Source organism: Anabrus simplex, chromosome 4, assembly GCF_040414725.1.
Source record: "Anabrus simplex isolate iqAnaSimp1 chromosome 4, ASM4041472v1, whole genome shotgun sequence".
NCBI lineage: Eukaryota > Metazoa > Arthropoda > Insecta > Orthoptera > Tettigoniidae > Anabrus > Anabrus simplex.
In genome coordinates, this window is record NC_090268.1 from 33874663 (window position 1) to 33902453 (window position 27791).

The following is a 27791-nucleotide window of genomic DNA, read 5'->3' on the forward strand; positions in this document are numbered from 1 at the left end:
AAAAAAATTGGTGTGGGTGATTAAAGAATTGAACAGGGGAAGGGACTTGAATCGGTATTTATGTATAGTCAAAAATCATGTGTAAATAAACTAAAAGAAGAGGGCACATGAATTTAAAAGGATGTATTAAAAATAAGAAATGGTTGTGGCGGTGGTGGTGGTGATTATTGTTTTAAGAGGAAGTACAACTAGGCAACAATCCTCTATATAACACTAATCAGAGGGAAAATATAGAAGGGGTCCGACATTTCGAAAAATGAAGGTATCGGCCAAAGGAAGACAAGGGCCACGAAGGGCATGAAAATGAAAGACTCCCTAGCCCTCGCAAACCTAATAGAGTCGGGGTCGGAAAAGAACAAGAGTTGACCAAGAGAGGTCGGATAGAATAGATGAAAGTGAGTAGCCTGGCACAAGTAAGGAAGCAATGCCAGGACTCAGCTAAGGGCCCCGTGGTCACCAATCCACGCTCCAAAGTTCAGAGCCCCTGGGGCCCCTTTTAGTCGCCTCTTACGACAGGCAGGAGATACCGTGGGTGTTATTCTACCGCCCCCACTCACAGGGGGATAAGAAATGGTTGTGTGGACTCACAAGTGGACATGTATTTAAATGGTAAAGTAGAGGAATGTATGTAGTATCATTAACTGCGAAGACAGCAAGTTGAAATGCAGGAGTAATTGAGGCACGTACTCGGCGGCTGACGAAATATTATGATTGAATCAGCATATCTTAGTATAGTGGGATAGGTCTCGAGCGAATATGGTATGTATGTATTTCTAGGTTTGCTGACTCAATCAGGTCAGAGGAGGCAGGCTGTTAGCCTCCCTTTGGGGAGGCCGTGTTGGTTCGTGAGCATCCTCGCGATCCTATGACAATCGCCAAGTATCTGGTTAACATCAGGCTCCACCTCGCTTGGAGGAACTAATATTTCTATTATGCTTAAGTTCTATTCTGTCTGTTCTGTTCTGTCATTGTCAGTTTGATGCCGTGAGGTATTCTTTATTAAGTGTCATGTTGATATCTTCTCTCACAGTAGAACGACAATCCTTGTTTTAATTTGATTGTGTTATTGTTTAGTTTTATGTAGCTTGTAAATAGAAAGAGCTTGCTTGGGTAAGGGATATGTTGTATTCTCCGTTATAAAGATCGATAAGGTAAGATCTGAAGGAAAATAAATAAATAGAAAAGAAGGAAGGCACTAAGAAAAATTCTTGATTGAAAGAAGAATGAAAATGAACGGAGGAAAAGAAACAATAAAGAATTTTATTTGAAAAATAAAAAAATACTTTCGGACAGTATCATAAAAAGGGGGATTTCTATTTATGGTATTTGGTCCAGATGAATCCATAGAAGCCAGTGAAAAGATCGTTTCGATAAAAATCCCAAAACACAAATCTGTGATTCATCGAAGTTGAACAGGATATGGCTGATATAGGTATCTCAAGAAACGAGACATTAGATCAGGGCCTTTCAGGGTGCATGCACCTGGTACATGCACTGTGCACGGTGCAAAAGACGACTTTGCTTGGTTAACCAGACTGCAGACCCCACTCCTCGATTTGGAGCAATAGCGCTGTATCTCTCTTTCCTCACGCCTCTGTCGCTCGCTCTGCCTGTCTCCCTCTTCCTCACTTGCTCCGTAGCGCTCCATACCCGAGCCGAGTTGACCCGAGCTTAGCCGAGTAGCTCAGAGACGAAGCGTTGGTCCGAGCTTAGCCGATGCGTGAAATTTTGGGCGTTTGAGAGGCCCTGATATAGATGGAGCAATTTTCAGAAAATAGAGAGTTTGAGGGTTCTAGGAGAAAGAGAAGAAGCAAGGAAATCTGTCTGGACGGAGGAAAGGAGGAGGGAACATAGTGAAAGAATGAAGAAATACTGGATATACCATTCTCCACCACTTGGTGTACCCGCAATCGTGCCGTTCCAGAAAGCGGCGCAACGCATCACTCCCGAAGATATAACTGAAACCTGTAGGTTGTACAGGAAGTGTATTTGCTACAATGTAGTACAGCTGTCAATGTCCTGTTATTACCCAGATGGCCATAAATAAATGTTTTCAGTTTTGCTTCGCGTTACTCGCATGGCGAGTGTTTTTGAACACACTTTGCACACAGTCCAGACACAAGGATTGTTTGTAAACGTCAACGTTGACCTTCGAACAGGTAACATGCCACGATGGTGGAAATGGCGGGGACTCTTTTCTGAATTGACACAGAGGACGCCCTAGCGCGCAGCTGTGAGCTTGCATTCGGGAGACATTGGGTTTGAACCCCACTGTCGGTAGCCCTGAATATGGTTTTTCTGCGGTTTCCCACTTTTACACCAGGCAAATTTTGGGGCTGTACCTTAATTAAGGCCCCGGCCTCTTCCTTTCCACTCCTAGCCCTTTCCTGTAACCTCGTCGCAATAAAACCTATCTGTGTTGGTGCGACTTAAAGCCAATAGTAAAAATTAAAAATAATATCAAATTAATGAGGTTCAAAGCGTGGAAAACTATTTTCCTTCCAGTATAATTTTCCATTTTCACATTTCCTAAACCAGCTGAATTGGTTAGTTAGTTAGTTAGTTAGTTAGGCTTTCGTCCTCTATGCTCAAGATTGCGGATCGAATTCTTGCGTAGTTGGCTGGTCAAATGAGTTTACAAGTGGAAATTCAGTGATAGTCGATTTAATGAACGGTAAAAGGCCTCTAAGGACAAAATTCCGACACTCCGACGTCTCTTAAAGTGTATAGGAATTTGTAAGGTGATATTAAACACACAGCATATTATTATTACTATTATGTCCGGCTCCATGGCTATATGGTTAGCGTGCTGGTCTTTGGTCACAGGGGTTCCGGGCTCGATTCCGGCAGGGTCGGGAATTTTAACTATAATTGGTTAATTCCCCTGGCACGGGGACTGGGTGTATGTGTCGTCTTCATCATCATTTCATCCTCATCACGACGCGCAGGTCGCCCATGGGAGTCAAATCAAAAGACCTGCACCTGGCGAGCCGAAGTCCTCGGGCATATCCCGGCACTAAAAGCCATACGCCATTTCATTTCATTACTATTATTATTATTAATCTCATACACGCAAGGACAGAAAATACGTTGGAGCAAGTTACTCAAGCGCCGGCCCAGCGGTGTAGGGGTAGCGCGCCTGCCTCTTACTCGGAGGTCTCGGGTTCGATTCCCGGCCAGGACAGGGATTTTTACCTTGATCTGAGGGCTGGTTCGAGGTCCACTCAGCTTACGTGATTAAAATTGAGGAGCTATCTGACGACGAGATGGCGGCCCCGGTCTAGAATGAACGGTGGAGAGGATCCGTCGTGCTGACCACACGACACCTCGTAATCTGCAGGCCTTCGGGCTGAGCAGCGGTCGCTTGGTTGGCCATGGCCCTTCGAGGTTGTTGCGCCATGGGTTTTTTGAGTAACTCAAGCTATATTTTAGCGTGTAGGAATCGCTAATTTAGAAGACAAACACTATTTATATAACACAGGAGGTTAAAAACTAAGAGCATGTTTCGAAATATACATAATAATTGTATTGCAATATAATATTTCAGTAATAGGTTTGAATTTTACGAGGGCTAGAAGGTAACTTGTAATACTTACCTCACTAAGATCGACCAACTGAGGCGACAGTCCACCGTGCATGCAGAAGATGGTACCTTCGATTAAGGCCGCTAGAACAAGACAAAAGTTAATGAATTACAAACAATAATTCTACTGATAAAGAGTTTTGTTAAGTTTTCACATTGTAAACAGGGTCAGTTTTTTGGAAGTAAACTTTTAATAATTGTAAGGAAGTGTTAACGAAGCGTAGATAAATTGGCTTTAGAAGTCAGTTCCTTCTGCGGCGATGTTAATCACCTTGGTTTGGTTCTAGAAACATCAATCATCACACCAGTTCCTTCCACATCCTCAGTGTATACAATATCGGTTATTCACGGAATAAGATGAATAGTTTGGTAAGGGAAGTATCATCCAGAAATAGTTGGAGGAAGTTACTGTGGTTATGTAGTGTAAATAAATATAGTTATTAATCGGTTACAACGGAAGAATATACCGTACAGGGTTATTCAGCTACGATGTCCACCTCAAATAACTAGTGGACCATTAAAGATACTGATATTCCGTTTTCACTTTCGGTATTGATACCAATGGGCTCATAATCAGAGTTACAATACTTCTTCATCTGCTGAGATAATGGTACTATTTGTTAACGGAACTACGCTGTTTTCTACACCTAGCCTTAAACTTACAAACATCACAAAATCATCGCCGTGAGCATTTTAAAAATCGGACAAGTAGTTCGAGAAAATGTAATTTATTCAAACGTGCTTCATTTGCCAGCGCTGCTTATGAAACATGAGCTAGCTATAATACCAATATAAATGGTCCGTTATTGGACATTATAAATTTTCCAGCTAACTCATTCTTGGTTGCCAGCGTTTCGCCCTCGTGTGCTAGGGTGGGGCTAGCTGTTGACATACAGTACATTCCTTCACTTTCTTCAGAATGGTAGGTATTCGCTCGACGTGTGCCCAGGAATACACTGTGATGAATCGTATGATTTAACACCTTTCGTACTGTTGTACGTTAACAGGTAAAGGACGAATTGATATGCGACAATGCCTTCTATGGAACAGCATTATTATCAGAATGAGACTTGGACATGCATCTTACCCCAGTCATCTGGTCAGATTCAAAGTTATAGACTCCCCAAATTGTCCCTCTGACCCCAATCAAGAAGCAGACCTCAACAATACAATTTTAGGATGCACTAGATACAAACCACAAGTAACCAATTTATATCAAACGCTTATACAACTCAAAGTTCCACTTCCCACTTCCGTTTCGTCGTTGTTAAGCAGCAATGACGCCCGTACATATCAAGCAATAGCCAAATTTTTAAGTGAAGCCAATTTAACATTGTGATACATTTATTCTATAGTCTGTAGTTAAACTGTTCTCGTCCAGCCCAAGTCCCTGTACCGTGGCTTTGTATCGCCAATTAGTCACAATGCCATGAAAGGTCCCACGTTGTAAAGCTGTTTCTCTTTGACCTTCCTGGTTTTTTTTTTTCAAGTTGCTTTACGACGCACCAACACAGATAGGTCTTATGGCGACGACTTTCCTGTTTTATCAATGTGAAGAGCTGGCAGCATGGTCTTACAGACCAATGCCAAAATGTTAATAAAAAAATGTATCTTAAGTGGTATTAAACAAGATAGGACTGAACGAGCTAGCTGCGCGATACAAGTGGTAGCTGTTAGCTTGCGTTCGGGAGATGGTAGGTTCAAACCTCAACGATGGCACCCGTGAAGATTGTTTCCCGTGGTTTGTCATTTTCACATCAAGCAAACGCAGGCGTTGTACTTGAGTTAGTGGAAACACTAGAAAAAGGAAAACCATAGATTGCTGGCGTCAGGAAGGACATCTAGCTGTAAAAACTGGGCCAAATCTACATGCGTGACACGGATCGAAACCGCATCTCCTCCAACTTGTGGGAAACATGGCAGAAAGAGAAGGTGAAACATTAATAAACAAAAAGAAAGGCCTAGTGCGAAGGATACTGAATTTTTGAAAGTAATGGTAGTAGTGGAAGTGAGTATTATTTTAACAAGAAGTACAACTAGTAACAGACCGAGCGAGTTGGCCGTACGGTTAGGGTCACGCAGCTGTGAGCTTGCAGTCGGGAGATAGTGGGTTCGAATCCCACCGTCGACAGCCCTGACTATGGTTTTCCGTGGTTTCCCATTTTCACACCAGGTAAATTCTGGCTGGCACTGTACCTAAATTAAGTCCATGGCCGCTATCTTTCCAATCTTAGGCCTTTCCCATCCTTCCGTCGCAGAAAAACTTTCGATGTGTTAGTCCGACGTTAAAAAGTAGAAATAATTAATTAAAAACAATTAGTAACAACTGGGCAATGACCCCTTCGTAACACTAATCAGAACGGAAAAAGGAAGTCGTTCGATCATTCGAAGAATGAACAAAAGAAAGATAACGTCCACGAAAACCGTGAATATGAAAACATGAAAGACTCCCTGGGCTTCGGAAACCTAATACCGTCGGGATTAAAAAAATAAAAACAACAAAAAACAAAAAGAAACAAAGGTTAACCACGGCAAGTCGGATAGGAAATGAAACACATCGTATATCTACTTTTCTGTTACCTGAAACGGTATTCAAGGTGTTAAATAATACAGTTAGTGAAAACATTGGGCGAGTTGGCCGTGCGGTTAGGGGCGCGCAACATCCGGAAGATAGTGGGTTCAAGCCACACTGTCGGGAGCTCTGATAATAGTTTTCCGTGGTTTCCCATTTTCTCACGAGGTAAATGATGCCTTGGAGCTCTGAGAGTGAAGCCCAATGACAGTGCTCTACATAGCGGGCGTGGTCGTATATAGGCGCGAAAACGCATGTTTTTTGACAGCCAAACCCATCACAGCCCAAATGAAGTGAATACGGTGAAGACAAATTGTAATTGCGGGGAATTTTTAGACATGAGCACTGTACGACACACAAAATCATGAAAGAGATAATTACTAATATTAATATGGTGTTGTAGCTATTATAATGCCGAGTTCTGCTTACGGCTGCACGAATCGGAAAACCAAAAATATTCCTGGCATTACATTTCACAGGTAAGATTTCTAAGTATGGCTTGTAATATGCAATACAATACCTCCAATAAGTACCGTCCACATTTTGTAAGCACATCCGAAATGTGTCTCCCGTTGTGGGCAAGACAGTAGGAAAAAATCACAGTATCCTCTGCCCGTCGTAAAAGGCAACTAAAAGGGGCCCAACGGGCTCTAAATTTGGGAGTGTGGGTTGGCGACCACGGAACCCTTAGCTGAGTCCTGCATTGTTTCCACTTGTGTTAGGCTCCTCATTTTTACCTATTCTATCCAACCTCCCTTGGTCAGTTATTCCTTTCCGACCCCGACGGTATTACGTGTGGAGGCCAAGGGAGTCTCATTTTCACGCCGTTCGTGGTCCTTTGGCAAATACCTTCATTTTTCGAAGTGTTGGACCCTTTCCATTTTTTTCCCTCTGATTAGTGTTGATAGAAGATGGTTTACTTGATGGTTTTACTTTCTATTAAAACAATAATCACTACCATCACCACCACCACAATGTTACCAAGCTCAGTCTGGGAATTTACTGCACGTTCCTCTCAAGCATTCAGATTGTGGTATACCCTTATTAATAGCCTACCCTTTATCTTTACCGATATCTGTTGAAGATCTATATCTCCTATTTTCATGACACTCAATTTATACAACAGGTATTCAAGTAGCGAGAGAGTGGATTTTAGCCTGCGAGTCGTGAGAAACCCTTCAGTAGAGCTTAGACAATTTTGTTACAGTTAATCGCCGTGTTATTTTGAATCCCGAGAAAATGTCTAGTTTTTATATATTCACAACGTAAGAACTGCCATGTTTTGCTAAGCATGGGAGGGGGGGGGGGGGAGGGGAGGGGCATGGCCGTTGGCTTCAAGAGTTAGCCACAGAGAGTAGTGTAACGGGCAGCTCCCTGTATTCTTTACTCTCTGCTTCTGGTAGTATTTTTTAGAGTTTCTTGTCTATACAAATCTCGTACCTAGTAGTTATCATGTAACTGTTGTAAACAAACACGGCAGGGTCGAAATCAAAAACATTACTAACTGAATCGGATATTTTACAAGGTTTTGTTTGTCTGTTTGTTTGATTCAGTGAAATTGATTATGAGGACATTGAAAATCTTAAGTGAGGCTGGAGGAAGTTTGGATTTGTCAGATGACGATACACCAATGCAGACAAGTGAGGAAGTGCGCTGTATGTGCGACGACAGTAGAAAAGCGAGGGCGATCCAGACACTGGTGTCCAGGATGTAATGTGGGAGACCGTGAAACATTCTAGGATCAATTAGAGCACTTCAGAGTAAGGGGACACAAAAGGTAGAAAGCCCAGGAAGAGGAAGTAGAATCAGAATAAGCTGCAAGGAAAAAGTGAATGTTTTCTTTTCCCCTATTGTGACAAAGTGTTCTAGGAGTGCTAATTATGTGCAGATTTTCTTGAAACGTTCAGGGTTATTTCAACACTGCATGGGGAACATTTTGTATATTTCGTTTTTTTTTTGTTATTACAACCTTTATTTTGGTGCAATTACACTTTGTGGTTTCAAGATAACAAAAATGCAAACCAACAAAAGGTTTGCTTTCTATAAAGGATCTTTAGCCGTTACATTTTCATTTTTATATGTCTTATATGAGAGAGCAATCCAAGCATCACTCAGATAGAAAGGTAAGGAAGAAAGGGACAAGCGTAACAATGATGTGAGGGTGGGTTATCAGAAAATAATGCTGAACGGCCAATGGATACACTGGAATGACATGAATTAAAAAAAACGGGGGAAAGGAAAATGGCAAACCTCAGAGTATCAACACGCTACCAGGACGAATTCATACTAGCTATTCAACGTTAGAACCCTAAGAACGGAAGAAAAGGAACTGGAACTCCAAAATGCATTCAAGAACATAAAATTCGATATACTAAGCCTCAGCGAAGTCAGACAGTACGGCGAAGATATAATAGAAAAAGAAAATGGCAACTTTTTAGCTACATAGGGGAAACAAGAGGACAAAAAGGCGTAGGTTTCATAATTAAAAGCCATTTAAAACAGAATATACAGGAAATAAGAGGAATCTCAGAGAGGATCATGGTATTATCCCTAAAAATAAAACATCAAAATCACAATCATCCAGAGGCACGCACAGAAGAAGAGATCTAAGAATTCTACACGCTTCTAGAAGACACACTAACCGACTACAAAGCACCCAGAACATTCGTAATTCGTGACTTCAACAGCAAAGAAGGGAAAAAGGAATACGAAGACGAAGAACCCATGGGACTATATGGAAATGGAACAAGAAATGAAAGGGGAGACAGACTCATACAGTTTTCACTAGGGCAAAGATTAAAAATTGTGAAACACCTTCTACAAGAAACACCCGGAAAGTAAATGGACGTGGATCACTCCGAATAGAAAAACCAAAAATGAGATAGACTACATCCTAGCTGATAGCCTAGAAGTGTTTTTTTTTGCTATTTGTTTTAAGTCGCACCGACACAGATAGGTCTTACGGCGACGATGGGATAGGAAAGGCCTAGAGATGGGAAGGAAGCGGCCATGGCCTTAATTAAGGTACAGCCCCAATATTTGCCTGGTGTGAAAATGGGAAACCACGGAAAACCATCTTCAGGGCTGCCGAAGTAGGGTTCGAACCCACTATCTCCCGGATGCAAGCGAAAGCTGCGCGCTCCTAACCGCACGGCCAACTCGCCCGGTCCTAGAAGTGTTAAAAGACATCCAAGTAATCAATGGTCTAAAATTCGATACAGACCACATAATGGTCCGACTGAAAATGAGAATAAAGACGGAAAAGGGGCACTACTTCAACAAGACAACTCCAAACCTCGAAAGTACAGATCGAACAGAATACACAAAAGCACCACAACACAACCTCCAAGAGCTCAGTCAACAAACAGACCTGAAGGCACAACAATATTATACAGAGCTCGTAAACTGTATATCCCTCTCAGTCAAGCAATCCTCGACACCGGGAAACAGAAGAAGAAATAGAATAAAACTAAAGGATAACACTAAAAGACTGATCGAAGAAAGAGACGTCTAAAGCCATAAGCCAAAGAAAATGAACGCATACAGCTGGAATATACAAAAATCAATAAACAAACGAAAAGCGAAATTCGAAAAACCATCAGAGACCACAAAACGGAAGTAGTCAAATAAATAAAGGAAAACACAAAATCAATAAAGAAGATTCGGAAGGAATTAACTCCGGACAAACATTGGATACTGGGAGTGAAAGACAGTAATGGTAAAAGACAAGCCACGAGAGAACAGATAATGAGACAAGCGACAGAATTCTACAGGAAATTATATACAAGTAACTCCCAAAATGGCACACAGAGTCACAAGACGCCGAAAGAGGACATCAGGCCACCTACAAGCAGTGAATCAACTGATCGAAAAAACACAAGAATTCAATCTGGATGTCTATATAGCATCTGTGGACTACCATAAAGCATTCGACTCCGTAGAACGGGAATACGTTTTAGAAGCAATGAGCAAACTGTAATTTGTAATGACATTTCTTAGGATCAGAATATTAATGAAAATGTTAGTCGCTTAGCAACCTACAAAGTAGAGGATGTATTATGGGTTAGGGTAGGCCTTCGCCTGCAATTATGGGAGTGATCATTTAATGATTTGATTTTATGATTACTCAAAGTTGGCTGAACTTAAGAGACTTATCAATGCCTCATGATTCACTGGCAGGTAATTCCGGAGAGAGTAAAACAAAAATGAAGCAATTCACCCCAATAGAATGGACGAATGGATTTTCCAAAGCTGTTTTTAGTAAACTATTATTATTATTATTATTATTATTATTATTGTGCTTTTACGGCCGCATTGGACCATTGTAGTCAATTTCTGTCTGGTCTTCTATGATGTTTTATGTTTTTTTCTTTTCTGATCTTCCAGTATTTCTTCATTCTATCTGATCTTTGTTGTCGTTCTTCTTCTGAAAATACCCTTTTAGTTGTTTCTTTTTTTATCACATTTTGGTAGCAATCTAACTTTACTATTCTTCAATTTATTTACTTTGTTTGATTTATTCTTTAAATCCTCCAGTGTTATGTTTAATTTTTTCATGTCTTCTTTTATTTCTTTTATCCACACAGGTGGTTGCTTTTGTTTCCAAAGCTTTTCCAAAATTCTGCGTATTAAATTGTCTTGAGGTGTTCTTAACAGATGACCAAAGAATGTTATTTTCTTCTTTCTCATGAAATCCGTTATAGGTTCTATTTCCTGATATACTGCTGGTGGTTACTTTTTGGGCTCTGGATAGTTTATACGTTCTCTCTGTCCAAGAAATGTTTTCATTTAAATTGTATGTTATAGTTTCTCCAAGGTATTTAAACTGTTTTACAATTTCTATTTCTTTCCAACATATCAGAACACTGCTTATTAAAAGGCGATCTATTGCCATTATTTTATTTTTTTCCAAATGAAATTATTAATCCTATTTTCCCAGCAATAGTTTAGAGACTTGTGATTTGATTCCGAGCTTCATTAAGGTTATTAGCTAGCAGTGCCAGATCATCTGCAAATCCTAAGCAATTTAGGTTAACTTCATCTTTAGTGTATCCAATTTTTATATTTTTGTTATTGTCTTTATACCATTCTCTCGTCAAGTATTCCAGAGTACAATTAAACAAAAGTGGTGATAGTACATCACCTTGTCTTAGTCCCGTTCTGATCGTGAATGCTTCGGATAATTCTCCTCTAAACTTCATCTTTGATTTAGTGTTGGTTAACGTTAAGCTTATCATTTTTACTAATTTAGGATGTAACCTAAAATTTCGTAAATTTTTAATACTGAAGGTCGGTGAATGCAATCATAAGCTTTCTGAAAGTCTATGAAAGTGATAATCATTTGTTTCTGTCGTCTTTTGTAGCTGTCCATTAATAATTTTAGTGTTATGATTTGATCTGGACAACTACGACATGGTCGAAAGCCTCCTTGGTACTCTCTTAATTCTTTTTCCAGTTGATATTTGCACCGATTGAAAATTATTCTCGCGAATATTTTATAAGTACAATCCACGAGTGATATTCCTCTATAGTTATCAGGATTTGTTCTATCTTCTTTTTTGTGTAAAGGGTGGATTACTGCAGTTGTCCAATGGTCCGGTAATTTTTCATCATTCCAAATTTTAATCAATCATTTGCGAAGTGATTCTCTAAATGATTCCGCTGCATTTTTCCACAACTCGGCAAATGTTTGGTCTTTACCACAGCTTTATAATTTTTCAGTTCTTTAATGACTTGATTAACTTAATCGAAGCTGGGTGGATCGTTATTTTCTGGTGGAGATTTAATGGGCATGTCTGTGTTTATATCAAGTAGTTCTTTTGGTTCTTCACTATTCAATAATTTATTGAATATGTCTGCTAGAATTTGTGTATTATCTTTATTATTATGTGTCATCTCTCCGTTCTTATCTTTTAGCATAAGTGTTGGCGGTTCATATTTTTGAAGTTGTTTACTAAATATTTTGTAGTAATCCCTAGAACTGGTCTTTTTGTTATCTATTTCTATTTGTTGAATAATGCCTTTTTGATGCTGTCTTTTAATATTTCTGATGATTTTTTGGGTTAATTTTCTTTGCTTGGTAAATTCTTCATACGGTGTCTCTGTTTTCTGACTTTGATGATTTCCATGCCTGATGTCTACTTTCAAATGCTTTATCGCATACCTCATTCCACCATTCATGCTTTTTCCTTGGTCTTGGCAAGGCTATTTTCTCAGCTATGTCTTTTAGTTTCGGGATGATCTCCTCTAATTTACCTGTTATATCAATGTCTCGAGTTAGTTCTTTATACTGTTCATTGTTTATTAGTTTATGGGGATCATAAACTTTTCTCAATTTACATTTTTAATTTGGTTTTTTTACTGGTGTGAAATTAATTTTGATTTGCACCATGTAATGGTTAGACCCTATGTCTATTCCCCTAAGTACTTAAACATTTTGGATTTCCTTATGATAATTCTTTTCCATACAAACATGATCTAATTGCCATTCTCCTTTTCTCCAATCTGGGTGTTTCCATGTCTTAAGTTTATTAGGTTTTCTCATAAAATACGTAGATTTTGATATCATATTATGGTTTCTACAAAAATCTATCAATCTTATGCCATTTTTATTGGTCTGTTTTTGAGCTGGCCATTTTCCTATTACTCGTATGTCCCTGTATCTCTTTTCTTTACATAATTGTGCATTGAAGTCGCCTATTAAAATTTTGGTATGATTTTTATTCATATTTGTCACTGTTTGATCCAGGAGGTACCAGAATTCATCCACCTCTTCTCTGGTTTTTCTCCTATTGTTTTTATCATCTGTAGGAACGTGGGCAATAATTATTGTGTAGATGTTCTTCGATGCCTTTATTGTTAGGGTCGCGAGTCTTGGGGATTGTGCCTGAAAATCTACTATCGAATCAATTATTTTCAAGTTGACTATGAATCCTGTACCAAATTGTGGACAATTCTTCATCACTCTTTCTCCAGGGATGCCTTTGTACACTCTATTCCCTTGGGATTCCATTGGTTCCTGGTCTGAATTCCTCATCTCTTGTAGTCCTGCTATAAAGATCCTTTGTTTGTCTAGTTCATTAGTTAGGATTTTTAATTTTCCCGCCTGTGCCAGAGAGTTGATGGTATATGTTGCTAAATAGTTTATCTGTTTCAATTTTAGTGTTTGGTTTAGTCGTTGGTTTGTCTTGGGTATTTCCAGATGCTCCGACTCATCTGACTATCTTTCAAGCGACTGCCCACCGTATCCGAATGCAGTCTTCCCTGGCTAGTACCGAGCGGTGGAAATTTACCGAAAAGATTTCCGTCCATTCTTGACTGTCAAAGCCTTGGATGGAGCAAGCTCCGAGTTACAACTATGGTTGTGAACCATAGAGGTCGCCTCAAGATGTTCTCTGTCATTTTAATATATAGAATATTTCACAAATTACGGTATAAAGGATTTGATGTACATTGTAGACAGCAGACGTGATAGTTTAAGCCATGTAATTATTAATGTTAGAGCATTCAATAAAGGCTTAAAACTAGGTCCAAACTCGTAAGCATTAAAAAAAGAAAGAAAGAAAGAAAGAAAACTCTGTTAGCTTAGTAAGGTTATTTAAACGAACTCTGTAAATGCACGTTTTTACATTTGACCCTCAGCTTAAAAAATTGACAGTTTTCTACAATTTACTAAAAGTAATGCTACATGGAATCTTTTTTAATCACACCCATTCAATCGGATATAAAGTAATTTATATCAGAATAATTATTATAAATCAGATCTCCTTGACGTAAGAACACAGGATGAATGCAATTTTCAATCTTCTGATGCAAGATGGCTACTCCCCGCACACATCTCCTTAAAACGAATCTCATTTCTTACCCAGGTCTAGTAGACAGAGGCGGGGCGGGCGTGTCATGCATTAAGAATGTGCTCAGTTGTGAATGTTTTCTCCCAGTGCGTCTCAATGTTTTAGTATACACTCTGTAATATCGAAAATGTTCCAGGAAATCAATACCACAGAGAAACACCGTTGTCTTCGATCTTAAATTATTTAGAAGTTCTGTTTCTAGGGTCATGCGTTCTTTTACTTTCGTTTTTGTTGAATGCAAAGAACTTCTTTGCCACAGAACACACTCTTAACTATGAATGCAAAAAATAATCATAAATCAATTTAAATATCGTTTAGAGAATTGATTTGATTACGCTTGTACTTTCACGGCCTACAGTAATAATTTATAGGATGTGCCAAAAGTCACGACCGGGTAATTTTTGTAGTGAAATAAAATAAACCTACAATGTGCAACTGACTCGAGACCTTCGATCCAAGAAAGCCAGGCGCGGCGGGTCTATGTTAGCCGGGCTAAGATGATCTAAAACGAAAGATCAACAAATATGACTACATAATATTACGGCATATACATTGTTCATTTAATACCGTATACCAAATTATAACATTTTTGCTGCCAAAAGTCGCCGGATAGAGCTTTGTTACGTATTACAGGTGTATCAGAACTATACCGACAAAAAAATCAGGGATGCTCTTTGTGTTTTGGCGGAGAAAAGTTTCTTTTCAAGAAAATGAGGCTGTCCGCCTCTGAAGTGTACTGGTTAGTGTGATTAGCTGCCACCCCCCCGGAGGCCCGGGTTCGATTCCAGGCTCTGCCACGAAATTTGATAAGTGGTACGAGGGCTGGAACGGGGTCCACTCAGCCTCGGGAGGTCAAGTGAGTAGAGGTGGGCTCAATTCCCTCCTCAGCCATCCTGGAAGTGGTTTTCCGTGGTTTCCCACTTCTTCAGGTAAATGCCGGGATGGTACCTAACTTAAGGCTACGGCCACTTCCTTCGCTCTTCGTTGTCTATCCCTTCCAATCTTCCCATCCTTCCGCAAGGCTCCTGTTCAGCATAGCAGGTGAGGCCGCTTGGGGGATGTACTGGTCATCCTCACCAGTTGTATCCCCGACCCAGAGCCTGAAGCTGCAGGACACTGCCCTTGAGGTGGTGGAGGTGGGATTCCTCGCTGAGTCCGAGTGAAAAACCGACCCTGGAGGGTAAAAAGAAGAAGAAGAAGAAGAAGAAGAAGGAGAAGAAGAAGAAAAAAAGAAAAAAATATGTCGCTTTGTTACTTCCGAGCGCACGATTCAAACTGACGAACTCCCCGTATTTGCTATGTCGATGATGATGATGATGATGATGCTTGTTTTTTAGGTCATCGGCCCCTAATGGTACGGGATGAGACTAAATGTAATAACAATTTAAAAGTACAAAATTCATCCACTGACCAGAATTGAAAACGTGATGATAAAGACTGAATGGATGGATGAATATGAATTTAAAACAATCATTGGATCCGACCCGCAATGCCTCACCTTCCCAGAAAAAAATATGCCTGATGATGATGATGATGCTTGTTGTTTTAAGGGGCCTAACATCGAAGGTCATCGGCCCCTAATGGTACGAAATGAAAGAACAAAAATTGCAAAGGCATCCACTGACCGAAATAAAAATTAAATATGGCATGAAGAATGAATGGATGGACAGGAACTCAACAAAACACAAAACAAACAAACAAAAACCAGTGGATGCGACTCAATACAGATCGAAAATAACATTATTACCGACCAAGGAACCACTTACAAAGCACAATGATGCTTGGTGTCTAAAGGGGGTGCAAAATCCACGTCTAAGGCCCCACAGAATGGTACATGTCGCGAGTAAAATAGAACCATGGTATGTGTCATGTTGGGGTATTATTCAGAAGTAGCGAAGACTCACGGTGTTCCACAAAAGATGGTACTACTCACAAGTATTGCAATACGTACAAGTAACGCAGACCTATGGTGTGTCTCACACAATGGCCCAACTCAGAGTCAACGCAAACCGAGAAGGTTCCCCACCTAGGTGTACTAAACACGGGCGCCGGTATTCCCGTGGTGTTCCTCACATAGTGGGTACTAATCACAGGCATCGCAGACCCACGGTGCTGCTCATATAGTGGTACAACTCACAGGCTACGCCCAGACCCGCGGTGTTGCACACATGGGTACGACGCACGGGTACTGGAATCCACCAGGCCAGGCTTTAACTGCTACTAATCACAAACCTATTTCGTACCGAATTTAGTGGTACTACTCGCAAGTACAGGCAACCTATGGTGTTCCCCGCGTGATGGTACGATTCACAAGTAGTTTCATGGTTCTAATTCAGTCGGCCCTTGGTCGCCCCTTTTAGTCGCCTCTTACGACAGGCAGGGGATACCGCGGGTGTATTCTACATGTGCGTCCCCCACCTGCAGGGGGTAGTGTGTTTGGTCCGCGAGAGGTATTTTATTTCCCTCAAGTCCGCCGGCAAGCCGGTTAGGACCCCCCTATCCGCCACCTGGGACGCGCCACGTGGGAGTATCACCTCTCCCCCTGCTACGCCTGCGGAGCAGGTTCGTGGAAATATGCCTGAACAAGGGACTGCTACTAAAGCACAATCCTGAATCGATGATGCTTGTTGTCTAAAGGTCAACGGTCCCTCATAATGGCACTTATCGCTAGTAAAGTAGAACCATGATATTTCTCAAGTTGCGGTACTAACCAATGGTAGCGTTAACTCACGGTGTTCCAAACATTATGGTAATACTCACAAGTATTGTGCGTCGTACAGGTAACGCAGACTTATGACGTTTCTCACATAATGGCTCCGCTCGTAGGCAACGCAAACCCATGGTGCACCTCACGTAGGTGTACTAACCACAGGGACTCGAACTATCCCGTGGTGTTCCTCACATAGTGGGTAAAAATAACAGGAAACGCAGACCATATAAACTTAGTGGTACTAATCACAGGCAACGTAAGCCTGCGATGTTCCGCATATAGTGGTACTAATCACGGGTACTGGAAACCCACAGTGAACCGCTATCTGGTGCTACTAATCACAAACCTACTGTGTTCCTAACATAGTGGAACTACTCACAATTAAAGGCGACCTGTGCCTTTCCCCGCGTGATGGTACTAATCACAAGTAGTTTCATGGTTCTAATTCAATCATCCCTTGGTCACCCCTTTTAGTTGCCGCTTACAAGGGGCAGGAGATACCGTGGGTGTATTCTTCGTCTGCGTCCCCCCCACCCATAGGGTGTCAGTGCACAAGCCACTGCCTTGTTTCTGGGATGAGAAGGGAAGGGAGGGAAAGTGGGGTGTGTGATGGACACAGAGCGTTTGCACAAGTTTCCTCGTTTGAATCGCGCAAGATTGTCCTTGTCTCTTACAGGCAATATGCACACTTCGTTTATTAAAAAGCCGTAACTGCACACACAGTACAAGAACACACTGTAATTTAGACACACTTGTCAGTCAAGGAATGCATCAGATCGTTTCTCTTCTCGTCTGTTGGTCGCAGTAACGTCCTTTGCTCGAAGATGCAACGTTGCCACACTACGATTGTGTATTCCTTCACTGTAAATGGAAAGAAATACTGACCGAAGGAAACAATACGCCCAATGGTTCGATTACGGTAGATGTTCAATATGCCTCCCTCCTACTTCGATGCACGGTTCACAACGGTGTAGTAGTGGCCCTTAGACTCTACTATTCAGGATGTGCGGCGTGTCGCGAACGACCTGGAAAGCTGCCTGTATTCTAGGTACAAGTTCATCTTCTCTTCCTACGGAGTTTGCATATTGTACAGATTCCACCCAGAGAACCAGTCATGATGTAAACATAAGCACGTGCGTGCTTGGGTTAACGTTTATTGGCTAGTGCTGCCGCGGGACACCTACGCGGAGACATGAAACTAGTTCGTTAGCCACATCATGGCTAATGCGATCCTAGATGCAAAATGTCCGAAATATAATTCCTCAAATAATTTAAGTCAGAGAAATATACAAAAAACTATTTGTATTCAATGTTATTTAATATAAACAAGCATTTCAAATTGAAGAGCACCAGGGACACATGCGCTCATGCTTGACCCGCCATTTTGTTAAGCTGTGAGCTTGGGAAGCAAGCAGATACACTGTGTGAGTAAGTGAGAGTGAGTGAGTGAGACATTACTTGTTTTTGTGCAATGCGGATCACCGAGTTGAGTTCGTTAAGCATCGCAAAGGGAAACCTTTGAAAAGTGGCGAGAAGGCAATTACATTGAATGTGTTTCATAAATTTTGTAAGAAATACCCGACTTTAGCTTTAAAGGATTTGCGAAGCTGACATCCGAGTTCACTTGTGTTTCGGAGTGGAGCATTAATACCGCGCGCAGCGAACGACTGCACCAAGGATTGGTAAGAACACCTGGGAAATCGAAGAAGCGCCGACTTGGAACGCGTTCGTCCTTTATCACATTCTGATTAGGTAAAGTTCTGTACATTTTATTGTTCTAATATTTCCTTTCCTATGCTATAAGTTCCTCGCTAGAATTTTATTTGATTAGAATATTAAATGTGTGAAGTTGTACTTATATGCGCTGTTATGATTGATTTATTACGTATTTACGTTTCGGCCATAAATTCATATGTACCTTTCTTTTCTGATAGGCTATGTTAAATATCGAGATGCCATTTATCATTCATTGTTTTTATTTTTCGCGGACAATGAGTATAATTTGTGCCGTAATCCGCATCACAATTGCCTGTCAACTAAATGTTGACGTCAGTGGTATACGGCAACAGTCTATGTAGAGCTAATCCTGATGTAATCGCCGCAATCAAGCGAAGTAACGACAGTTTCAAGACTGCCCACGTGGTTCCTGCCATTGAAATGAAATGTCGTATGGCTTTTACTGCCGGGATATCCCAGGACGGGTTCGGCTCGCCAGGTGCAGGTCTTTCTATTTGACATCCGTAGGTGACCTGCGCGTCGAGATGAGGATGAAATGATGATGAAGACAACACATACACCCAGCCCCCTTGCCAATGGAATTAACCAATTGAGGTTAAAATCCCCGACCCGGCCGGGACCCTCTGAACCGAAGGCCAGTACGCTGACCGTTCAGCCAACGAGTCGGACGTTCCTGCCATTTGTCCGGGAGTAGCCTAGTGATTCTCCAATCAGCGTTTAGCCCGCGGATGGATACATACGGATACACATTTTTCTTTGTTTACATCAGGTTCGGTTCCCTCGGTGACGGGAGAATAGTCAGTTTGAGCAGAACAAACTGTACTGAGACTGGGAAGCGACTATACGGAAGGGACGAAAAACTTGTGCATTCGCACCGAGCTTTATCTCTGTCTCCCACTTCCCCTCCCTTCCCTTTCCTTCTCTGACGCACTGCAACAGGCAGCGGCTTGTGCTCTGCCATAGCAAATACGGCCAGTTCGTTAATTTGAATCGCGAGCCCGGAAGTAACAAAGAAACCTCATTTTCTCGTAAAGAATTTTTTTTTTCTACTCCGATCCGATTGCACTATCGTTCTTTACATTACACGAAGAGCATCCCCTGAATTTCTTGTTCGTATAGTTCTGATACGGTACTTTTGCATGCATCTCTTGGCGCAGGCAAAGTGGAGCTTCCACCGTTCCCAGTGTCATCCATGGCTGTGGCAATATGGAAGCTGTTATGGTATGGGTGGTGCTGAGTAATGACACTCAGAGCACAACCAGTGCGTCGGATTGTTACGAAAGGTGTTGGTCATAGGGTTAGTCGTGCTGCAATAGCACTTTCTGGCCCAGTGAGTTAAGCAATGGCAAACTACCTCGCTCCTCCTCGTTTTGCCTAGTACGCCTCATTTTGGTACTGCCATTGGTTTTTGTGGTTTTCCTATAACAGCATAGACTTTGGTGATGCTATTTTGAGGATTCAACCAGCATCTGGGCTGATGACGTAACAGACACACAGGCATAGTGCTGATACACACTGTATCTGTACAGATATTCAAGAACAGAATAAACAGCAGCAGAGAAAAGAGATGAAATATTAGAGGGCATTCGACCAGTGCAGGTTATTGTATTTTTCTTTTTGTGAAAAAATTAATTCCATTCCCTGGTCTATGAGATTGGATACTCAAGGTAGGAGACTGCCTGTTGGGGTGAAGTACAATAGGGACTTCCGAGGGCCCTGGGACCGCTACGGTAGCTGTGAATGCCCTTCAGGAACTCTGAAAAGCGATGGCAAAAGGGACTCTGGTTAAGACGCAGCAGGTCGTTATGCTGCTTAGGTTCCAAACCAACCAACCAACCAACCAACCAACCAACCAACCAACCAACCAACCAACCAACCAACCAACCAACCAACCAAAATAAATAAATAAATAAATAAATAAATAAATAAATAAATAAATAAATAAATAAATAAATAAATAAATAAATAAATAAATGCAATGTAAAGTCTAATCTTATAGCACTTGTATAGTATTATTTGAAGTAATTCCACATACTTATATTAGTTGACTATGTAAGTATAGGGGATATTATAAGTAGAGTTTTGTAAACAATGTACATTTATTAAGGACGGGCTGCTTGTTTAACAGAAAATATTGTTAGTGTAAATTGTATAATACTGTATTCCATGTCTTCTTCTCTTGTTAATTTAAAAGTTAGCGCTTCATAATAATGCATTTTAGTGCACCAATTCCACCGAGGTAGACACCTCATTTGCAAATAAAGTGATTTTGATCTGATTTGATTTGATATATCCAGATGTACGGAGAGGATTGATTTGTGTAAATTTAAAAAAGCATGTTTCTATTTGAACTTTAATACCCATACATTGTTTTTTTAAAATCCATGTTTCTGCAAACTAGTGTGCAACACTTTGATAAGGGCCACGCGCCGCCACTGGCTGATATATGGAGAGAGTTTTAATCAACTGAAGCCATGATGAATAATGAATCGACACAAGCTGCGGTTTCCACCGAACCGATATTGTGTAGTCTACTTCATTTTTATAATAAAAGGTCTCTGTCTACAGATGCATGATCAAAACATTTTTGACATTATTGATTTTATATAATGATCAATTGCCGTCTTTAATATGAAGGCATGGTGCGTAGGGGAAGTCCGTGTAATTTTCACCAATAACAAGTTTGGTCACCCCCTGTCGGAGACAAGGTCAGCAAGACAGCCGAGGTTAGCTTTCTTCCTGATGGACTTTAGATTGAAGGGGGAAGAGGAAAACAATCTTAATATTCACATTCCTTGTAAGCTTATACGGTGACAAGTAAGTTTACTGTGGAGCAGTTATTTCAACCAGGAGGGTGTTAGCTGATGAAATATCTAGCCAACTTTTAACATAGTTTCATTAATAAATTTTAAAGAATGGCATATTATTTAGTTTTTGTTTAAATCTTTGCATGTCGTGTAATTTGCACTGCCCGAGAGCGTGTAATTTGGATCGTTGAAACAATTGCAATAATTACATTTCTTCGTAGTTTTACGGGTGATACTAAATGCTGTTTTATAATTTGAGGCCGGCTCCGCAGTGCCTCTTATCGGGTTGTCCCTGGTTCGATTCCCGGCCAGGTCAGGGATTTTGACCTGGATCTGAGGGCTGATTCGAGGTCCACTCAGCTTACATGATTACAATTGAGGAGCTACCTGACGTCATTGTAAGTGACAAGTATTATGATGACGATTGGATTCGGTGCAACAGTTGCAAAAAGTGGGCTCATGAAAAATGCGCCAAACTTCAGGATGAATTGTTTTATCATTGTCCTCCATGCCAAAAGTGACGATCACAATTCACAGTGTCGTATTTTATTGCTTAGTGTTTCATAATACTGTAAATACTTTAAATAGCTTACAAGTGTTTGTATTTCTTTCTTTCTTAATCCATTTACTGGTCAGGGTTGGTTTTTCCCTCGGACTCAGCGAGAGATCCCACCTCTACCGCCTCAAGGACAGTTTCCTTGAGCGTGACACTTTGGGTCTGGGGGATACAACTGCGTAAGAGGACCAGAACCTCGATCAAGCGACCTCACCTGCTATTCTGAACAGGGGCCTTGTAGGTGGATGGGAAGAGTGCAAAGATAGACAAGCAAGATGGAAGCAAGCGGCCGTGGCATTAAGTTAGGTAACATCCCAACATTTTCCTGGAGGAAAAGTGGGAAACCACGGAAAACTACTTCGAGGATGGCTGAGGTGGGAATCCAATCCCCTCTGCTCAGTTGACCTCCAGCCCTCGTACCACTTTTAAAATTTCGTGGCAGAGCCGGGAATGGAACCCGGGCCTCCGGGGGTATTAGCTAACCACACTAACCACTATACCACAGAGGCGGACAGTGTTTATATTTACCATTCCAAATTACACGATCTACACCCTTCCCATTCTAGGCCTTTCCTGTCCCATCGTCGCTATAAGACCTATCTATGTCAGTGCGACGTAAAGCAAATAGCAAAAAAAGAAAAAAAAAATTACACGATCACCTCGTCCAAGTTACACGCTATCGGTCTAAATTACACGATAACAAATTTTAGAATAAATATATTTTTTAAAGCCTAACATTTGTTTTCACCAAGTCATTTGATACATTGTACAAACGTGCACATTAATCGTGTCCCGACGTAAACAATGAACACTGCCCCACTCCAGTACTGAAAAGAAGAAGAGAGAGTGAAGGGGTAGTGTTGAAGGCCAATCCAGTACAAAACAATGGGAAAGGGAGTGAAGGGGTAGTGCCGAAGGCACAATGACCCACCTTCTCGCTTAACGCATTGCTGCATGGACTGCATGCAGACAGCCCGCTACAAGACTTCGTTGTGATCGAAATGGGCACAATGGCGGATGTATTGAAGTACAGCATTATGTTATCTACTTGTCCGGCCCCGCGGTGTACGGGGCAACTCGTCCGGCCGCCCCGGGTTCGATTCCCGGCCGGGCCAGGGGGTTTTAATTGTAAATGATTATATCCCTGGCCTGGGGACTGCGTGTTTGTGTTGTCCTTAACGTTTCTCACATTCAACACTCAACACTTCCGCAATTCCAATTACATGCAGGTTCATATATTGTGCAAGCAGGGGCAAAAGAACTCTATAGTTCGACGCCCCGAACAAATAGCATTTTAACATTTAAAAAAATTAAAAAGGTACCTACTCTGTTAATTACAGTATTAAGAGGTAAAGGAGGTTTTTAACCGAAAAGTATTTTATACTAGTTAGGAATATTTTGTAGCTGCGTTATATCGGGTCTACCAATCCTTCTTCACCTCGTTCTTGCCATATTTCTATCCATCTCCAAACTGTCTTAAGACTACATGGTATTGCTTGTGCTATTGCTTGGGACCATGTGAGCCTCCCACATGCCAATAATATGGCCTCGATTCACCTATGATAAGATAGGAGACATCTTATTACTATGTTACAGTATAACGCCGGAATACACGCACTGTGTATTCAGCACTACCTGTCCACGCCCTTCCCCTCCTTTTCAGTACTGGAGTGGCCTTCAACACTATCCCTTTACTCTCTCCCCTCCTTTTCAGTACTGGAGTGGGGCAGTGTTGATTGTTTATGTCGGGACACCATTAATGTGCGTGCGTGTACTAATTATCGTGTATAACATTTGATACATTTTAATTACGATGAACAGAGTTATGGATGGACGTTTAAAGTTAAGTGGTCTGAAGTACACGGACTGGTTTGGGCGTAAGTCACGGCAACTGGTTTTTTCCTCACCTTTTCACAGTGCTACCGTACAACGGTCATATGCCCCGGAAAGTATGACACTCACACGGCACGATATGGCGGTGTATTGGACAGGTACCGCGCAGAGGGCGATGGGACTCCGTGCAGTATGGATGTGACGAGGCAAGAGCAGCGTGTGCACATCAAACTGGCCGTCACCGAGGTCACAATACCAATGAATGTTAGAGAGCTTCTGGAAGCTGTGGGAAACATGCACTTCTGTACCGAACCGTTGTGAGATGTCAACAGGGACGTGCAACGGTCCGGAAGCCCTGTTAGGACGCAGTTTGGTGAGTTACGTGAAACACGGAAGTGAATACAACAGCGAATGTTCGAACGCACGGTAACGTGGCGCAGTTTCAGCGCGTCCATGAACTGCGAAGGTCTGTGTTCGTGCCACATTTTTCACTAGTGATTACGACCTGCGCGGAGTGAAAATTTTTCTTTTCCGAAGAGAGAGAAAACTTTCATATGACACGTACATGCTGACTACATGAAAATCGATTTAAAATTGCGGTTGCACGTTTTTTAATTTGTTTATTTAATTCGTATTATTTTATTTATTTTAGTTGACATTTTATATTCAGTAGATTCCCTCTTTAGCAGACTTTTTTTTGTAAAAATACGCATATATTTTCTATATATAAATTGTAATGAACTAATAATACTGAATGGCAAGAATTAATTAATTAAAATGAGATAAACACGTAATCTTGAAATGTATTGTCTACTTCTACACATTCATTAAAATTATGTGTAGTAATCTATATACAGTTACTCCCATAAATATTCGGTCAGTCTGATTTTTCACACACTTTTATTGGGTAGTTATTCTTACACTATAATGATAACGTTTAATACAACGAAACATGTAGGAAAACATAGTAACACGTTATACAAACATTGTGATGTAATTCAAAATCTTCTGACAGTCATTAGTACGCCCTCTGTCGTACATTAAATAAAAGCAATAATTCCAGTGCCACCTCAAAAATATTCGGCCACTATACAAAAAGCAACATAAACTCGCATAATTTACAACAGTGTTACACATTCAGTACTTTGTAGGTCCACCTTGATGTTTTAGGACCTATTCCAGTCGATTCGGCATACTGGCGATAACTTTCTTGATGTAATCAGGGCTTAATGCCGCCCATTCTTTTAGCAGTCTCCTCTTCAAGTCTCTGAAGGAACTTGACCGCGGCAATTGCAGAGCTGCCTTCATTCGACTCCATACCTTCTCGATGGGGTTCAGGTCGAGTGATTGTGGTGGAGTTTCAAGACCTTCGGGCAGTTGTACAACAGCCACTCCCTGACAAGTTACGACTTGTGCTTGAGGTCGATATCTTGGTAGAACTTAAAAGTACACTGTATACCAAGTTGTTCCACAAATTTACGCAAATTGTTTTTGAGGATAGCCAAATACGCCCTTTTTTGTCGAAGTATCTTCAATGAAACTCAGTGCACCAACCCCGTTCGATGCTACACATCCCTACACGATTGCTCTTCCTCCACAATTTTTTCCCGTTGCTTGTAAATTGCTTGTTCTCAGTTCTTCATGACGTTTCCAGCACACAAATTGCTTTCGATCGGACCTGAAGACGTTGAACTTTGACTCATCAACAAATAATACATCCTCCCACCAAGCACTGGGTTTGCGTACGAAGATTTTTGCGAACTCTAGCCGCTTGTTTTTATTTACTGCACTAATGTATGGTTTCCTCCTAGCTCTTCTCCGAAAGAACTAATACCTTCGCAGTGCTCTTCGCACGGTATCAGTACCCACTTTCTTTCCACACTCCTCTAAAACAGCTGCTGCCAGTTTCGGAGCACTAATTTTCGGATTTCGTTTTCCATTCTGAAGCACAACAGCTCCTCTCGTTGTGTCAGCCTTCTTGGTCTGCCTGCCTGGGAAATTGAAACAATTCTGTCTTCATTTTTGCATCGTCTTATTATATCTCCAATTGTTGTTCTGGTTATGTTAAGCATCTGCGATATCTTTCTATGCGATTTACCTCGAGCACGATGGAATATCACGAGCTGGCGTTCTTCAAAAGTGGTATTGTGTTGTTTTTTTGCACCCCATTTGATACCATTCGGCAACACTGCAGCAAAATAATTTCTGTACGACGTGTCTCGCGTCACCGCACTCCTGAACTGAACGTTTTGCAACGCTATCTGCCCTCTCTCTGTCAATGAAAACAACGGCAATCCCGGCCTTTTCGGGTGACCGAATATATTTGAGGCGTGTCATTTCACCCATGTCCACTATGTCCTTTCTTTTACAGCATACTGTACATCAATGTTCCGTGATTTCTCTTCGACCTAAGCAACCAAATGTAGTTTCGTAACTTGGACACATTTGGTTTCACATTCGGCTCATGGGTGCGTTATTGTCATCACTTTTTCGCGGATTTTATCAGTGGCCGAATATTTATGGGAGTGACTGTATTAAAAATATTTATGAAACTAAAGTCAGTCAGTCCGCCCATTCTATCCGGTCGATTTCCTTTTTTTTTTAACTGAAAGGTATTCATTTACAGATTTGTCATCAGGTAGTATAAATCACTTAACTTCCGCCTTCCTCAAATTATTTGTTTTTTTCATTTTTTTGTCACCTTGGAGCAATCATATATTTGGTTCTAATTGAGGTATGGAGTTCGATTTGACTTAAGAACACTCAGTGGGTCAAGATCTTTCATTTCAGCTTTTAAATATTCAAATCGGTTGATTCTGAGGAAAGTTATGAGTGCACATTCAATTTGACGTCTCATTTCTTCAACATTTTTTCTCATTGAAACAATCATATCTTTCGTTCTAATTGATGGACGCAGTTTGTTTTGGTATAAAAACACTCAGTGGTTCACGCGCTTTCTTTTGAGGTAATAACTACTTAAATTGGTAGATTCTGAGAAAAGTTATGAGTACATTTGTCACCATGACGAAGATCTTTGAAGGACTTTTTAACAGTTCGGCGCGTAGTGTTGTTCCAAGGAACGTTTAATTCAATTTCTTTGTGTGATGTATTTTCAAGTGTTTTGTTGACATAATATAACATTCTATTACCACAGAAGATCATGTGTTTTACTTCATTAACTCGAAACTTTGCAAATACATCCGTGAGGATAGTAACGAACACCATACATTGCGGGCGGAGCCAGCGGGAAACTGCTAGTTTTTTTTTGTTTTTTTGTTAATGCTTGCTCCTGAGACTATTTGAATTGACGCAATTTCTCGGAATGATTTTATTCTCTACGAATGAACACTTCATTAAGTTTATCTTTATCATGTTTTAGATACGTTTTCCGCTCAGTGTTATTAAACAGTTTTTTTAGAAAAAACTTCTGGTATGTAGTAAAGTTTCAATATACACGTTATCGACATAAAGTCACTGATGGAAATGTCACTTCAACATTCGCTTTCCCTGCGCGCAGCTCAGTTCAGAGCCTGTTTCCCTGCGTTACCCTACTTTTCTCGGGGAATCGGTGAGTGCTGAAGAAAGATTAATTCTAATGCGCTCTCAATTTGCGCCCGGCTTTAGAGTCGAACTGATGTGTCACGTGCAGTAATTACCCAGTGCATGGACGTGGACAGAAGATGGACATTACTTGAGTTACAAGCCGAAACAATGCCACCCTTCACCATGACAACGCCAGACTGCATGTTCTGTATCAGAGGCTCTGACGTAGCGTTGAGTACCATAAAGCACTGTACACATTGTCAGACCAGACAAGGTTAGTGAAGACTCCGAATTCATTGCGGCCGGTTGTATTTACGTTCTGCCTAGCGTATTTTGCGCTGTATTCTACAATTTTGAGTGAATCGTCCAATAAAGGTATGACATATGAGGTCGGAATAGTTTGAATCTTTGGATGAAGAGGATAAAGAATGAAACTATCTACAAACGTCATGCGAGCTACAGAGTAGTGTTGTGTTCATATGCCACGCCCACCATACTGACTAAAGCATTAAACTCTTCAGTAAAATGCATATATGTTGAAACCCGGGAATTTTTGTGCTGGTGCAAAAACGAAGGAAGGTGTGATCTGTCAGACGA

General features: G+C 41.0%; 1 protein-coding gene across 2 annotated transcripts in view; it reads right to left on the minus strand.

The window, feature by feature from the left end:
* The window catches only part of LOC136872373 (uncharacterized), a 619604-nt gene that overhangs the window by 13418 nt on the left and 578395 nt on the right, over window positions 1–27791 (minus strand). For both annotated transcript variants that reach the window (XM_067146185.2, XM_067146184.2), the window contains one exon: window positions 3597–3667. In XM_067146185.2, coding sequence (XP_067002286.1) covers window positions 3597–3667 — 71 coding nt within the window. The remainder of the gene's footprint in view (window positions 1–3596; window positions 3668–27791) is intronic.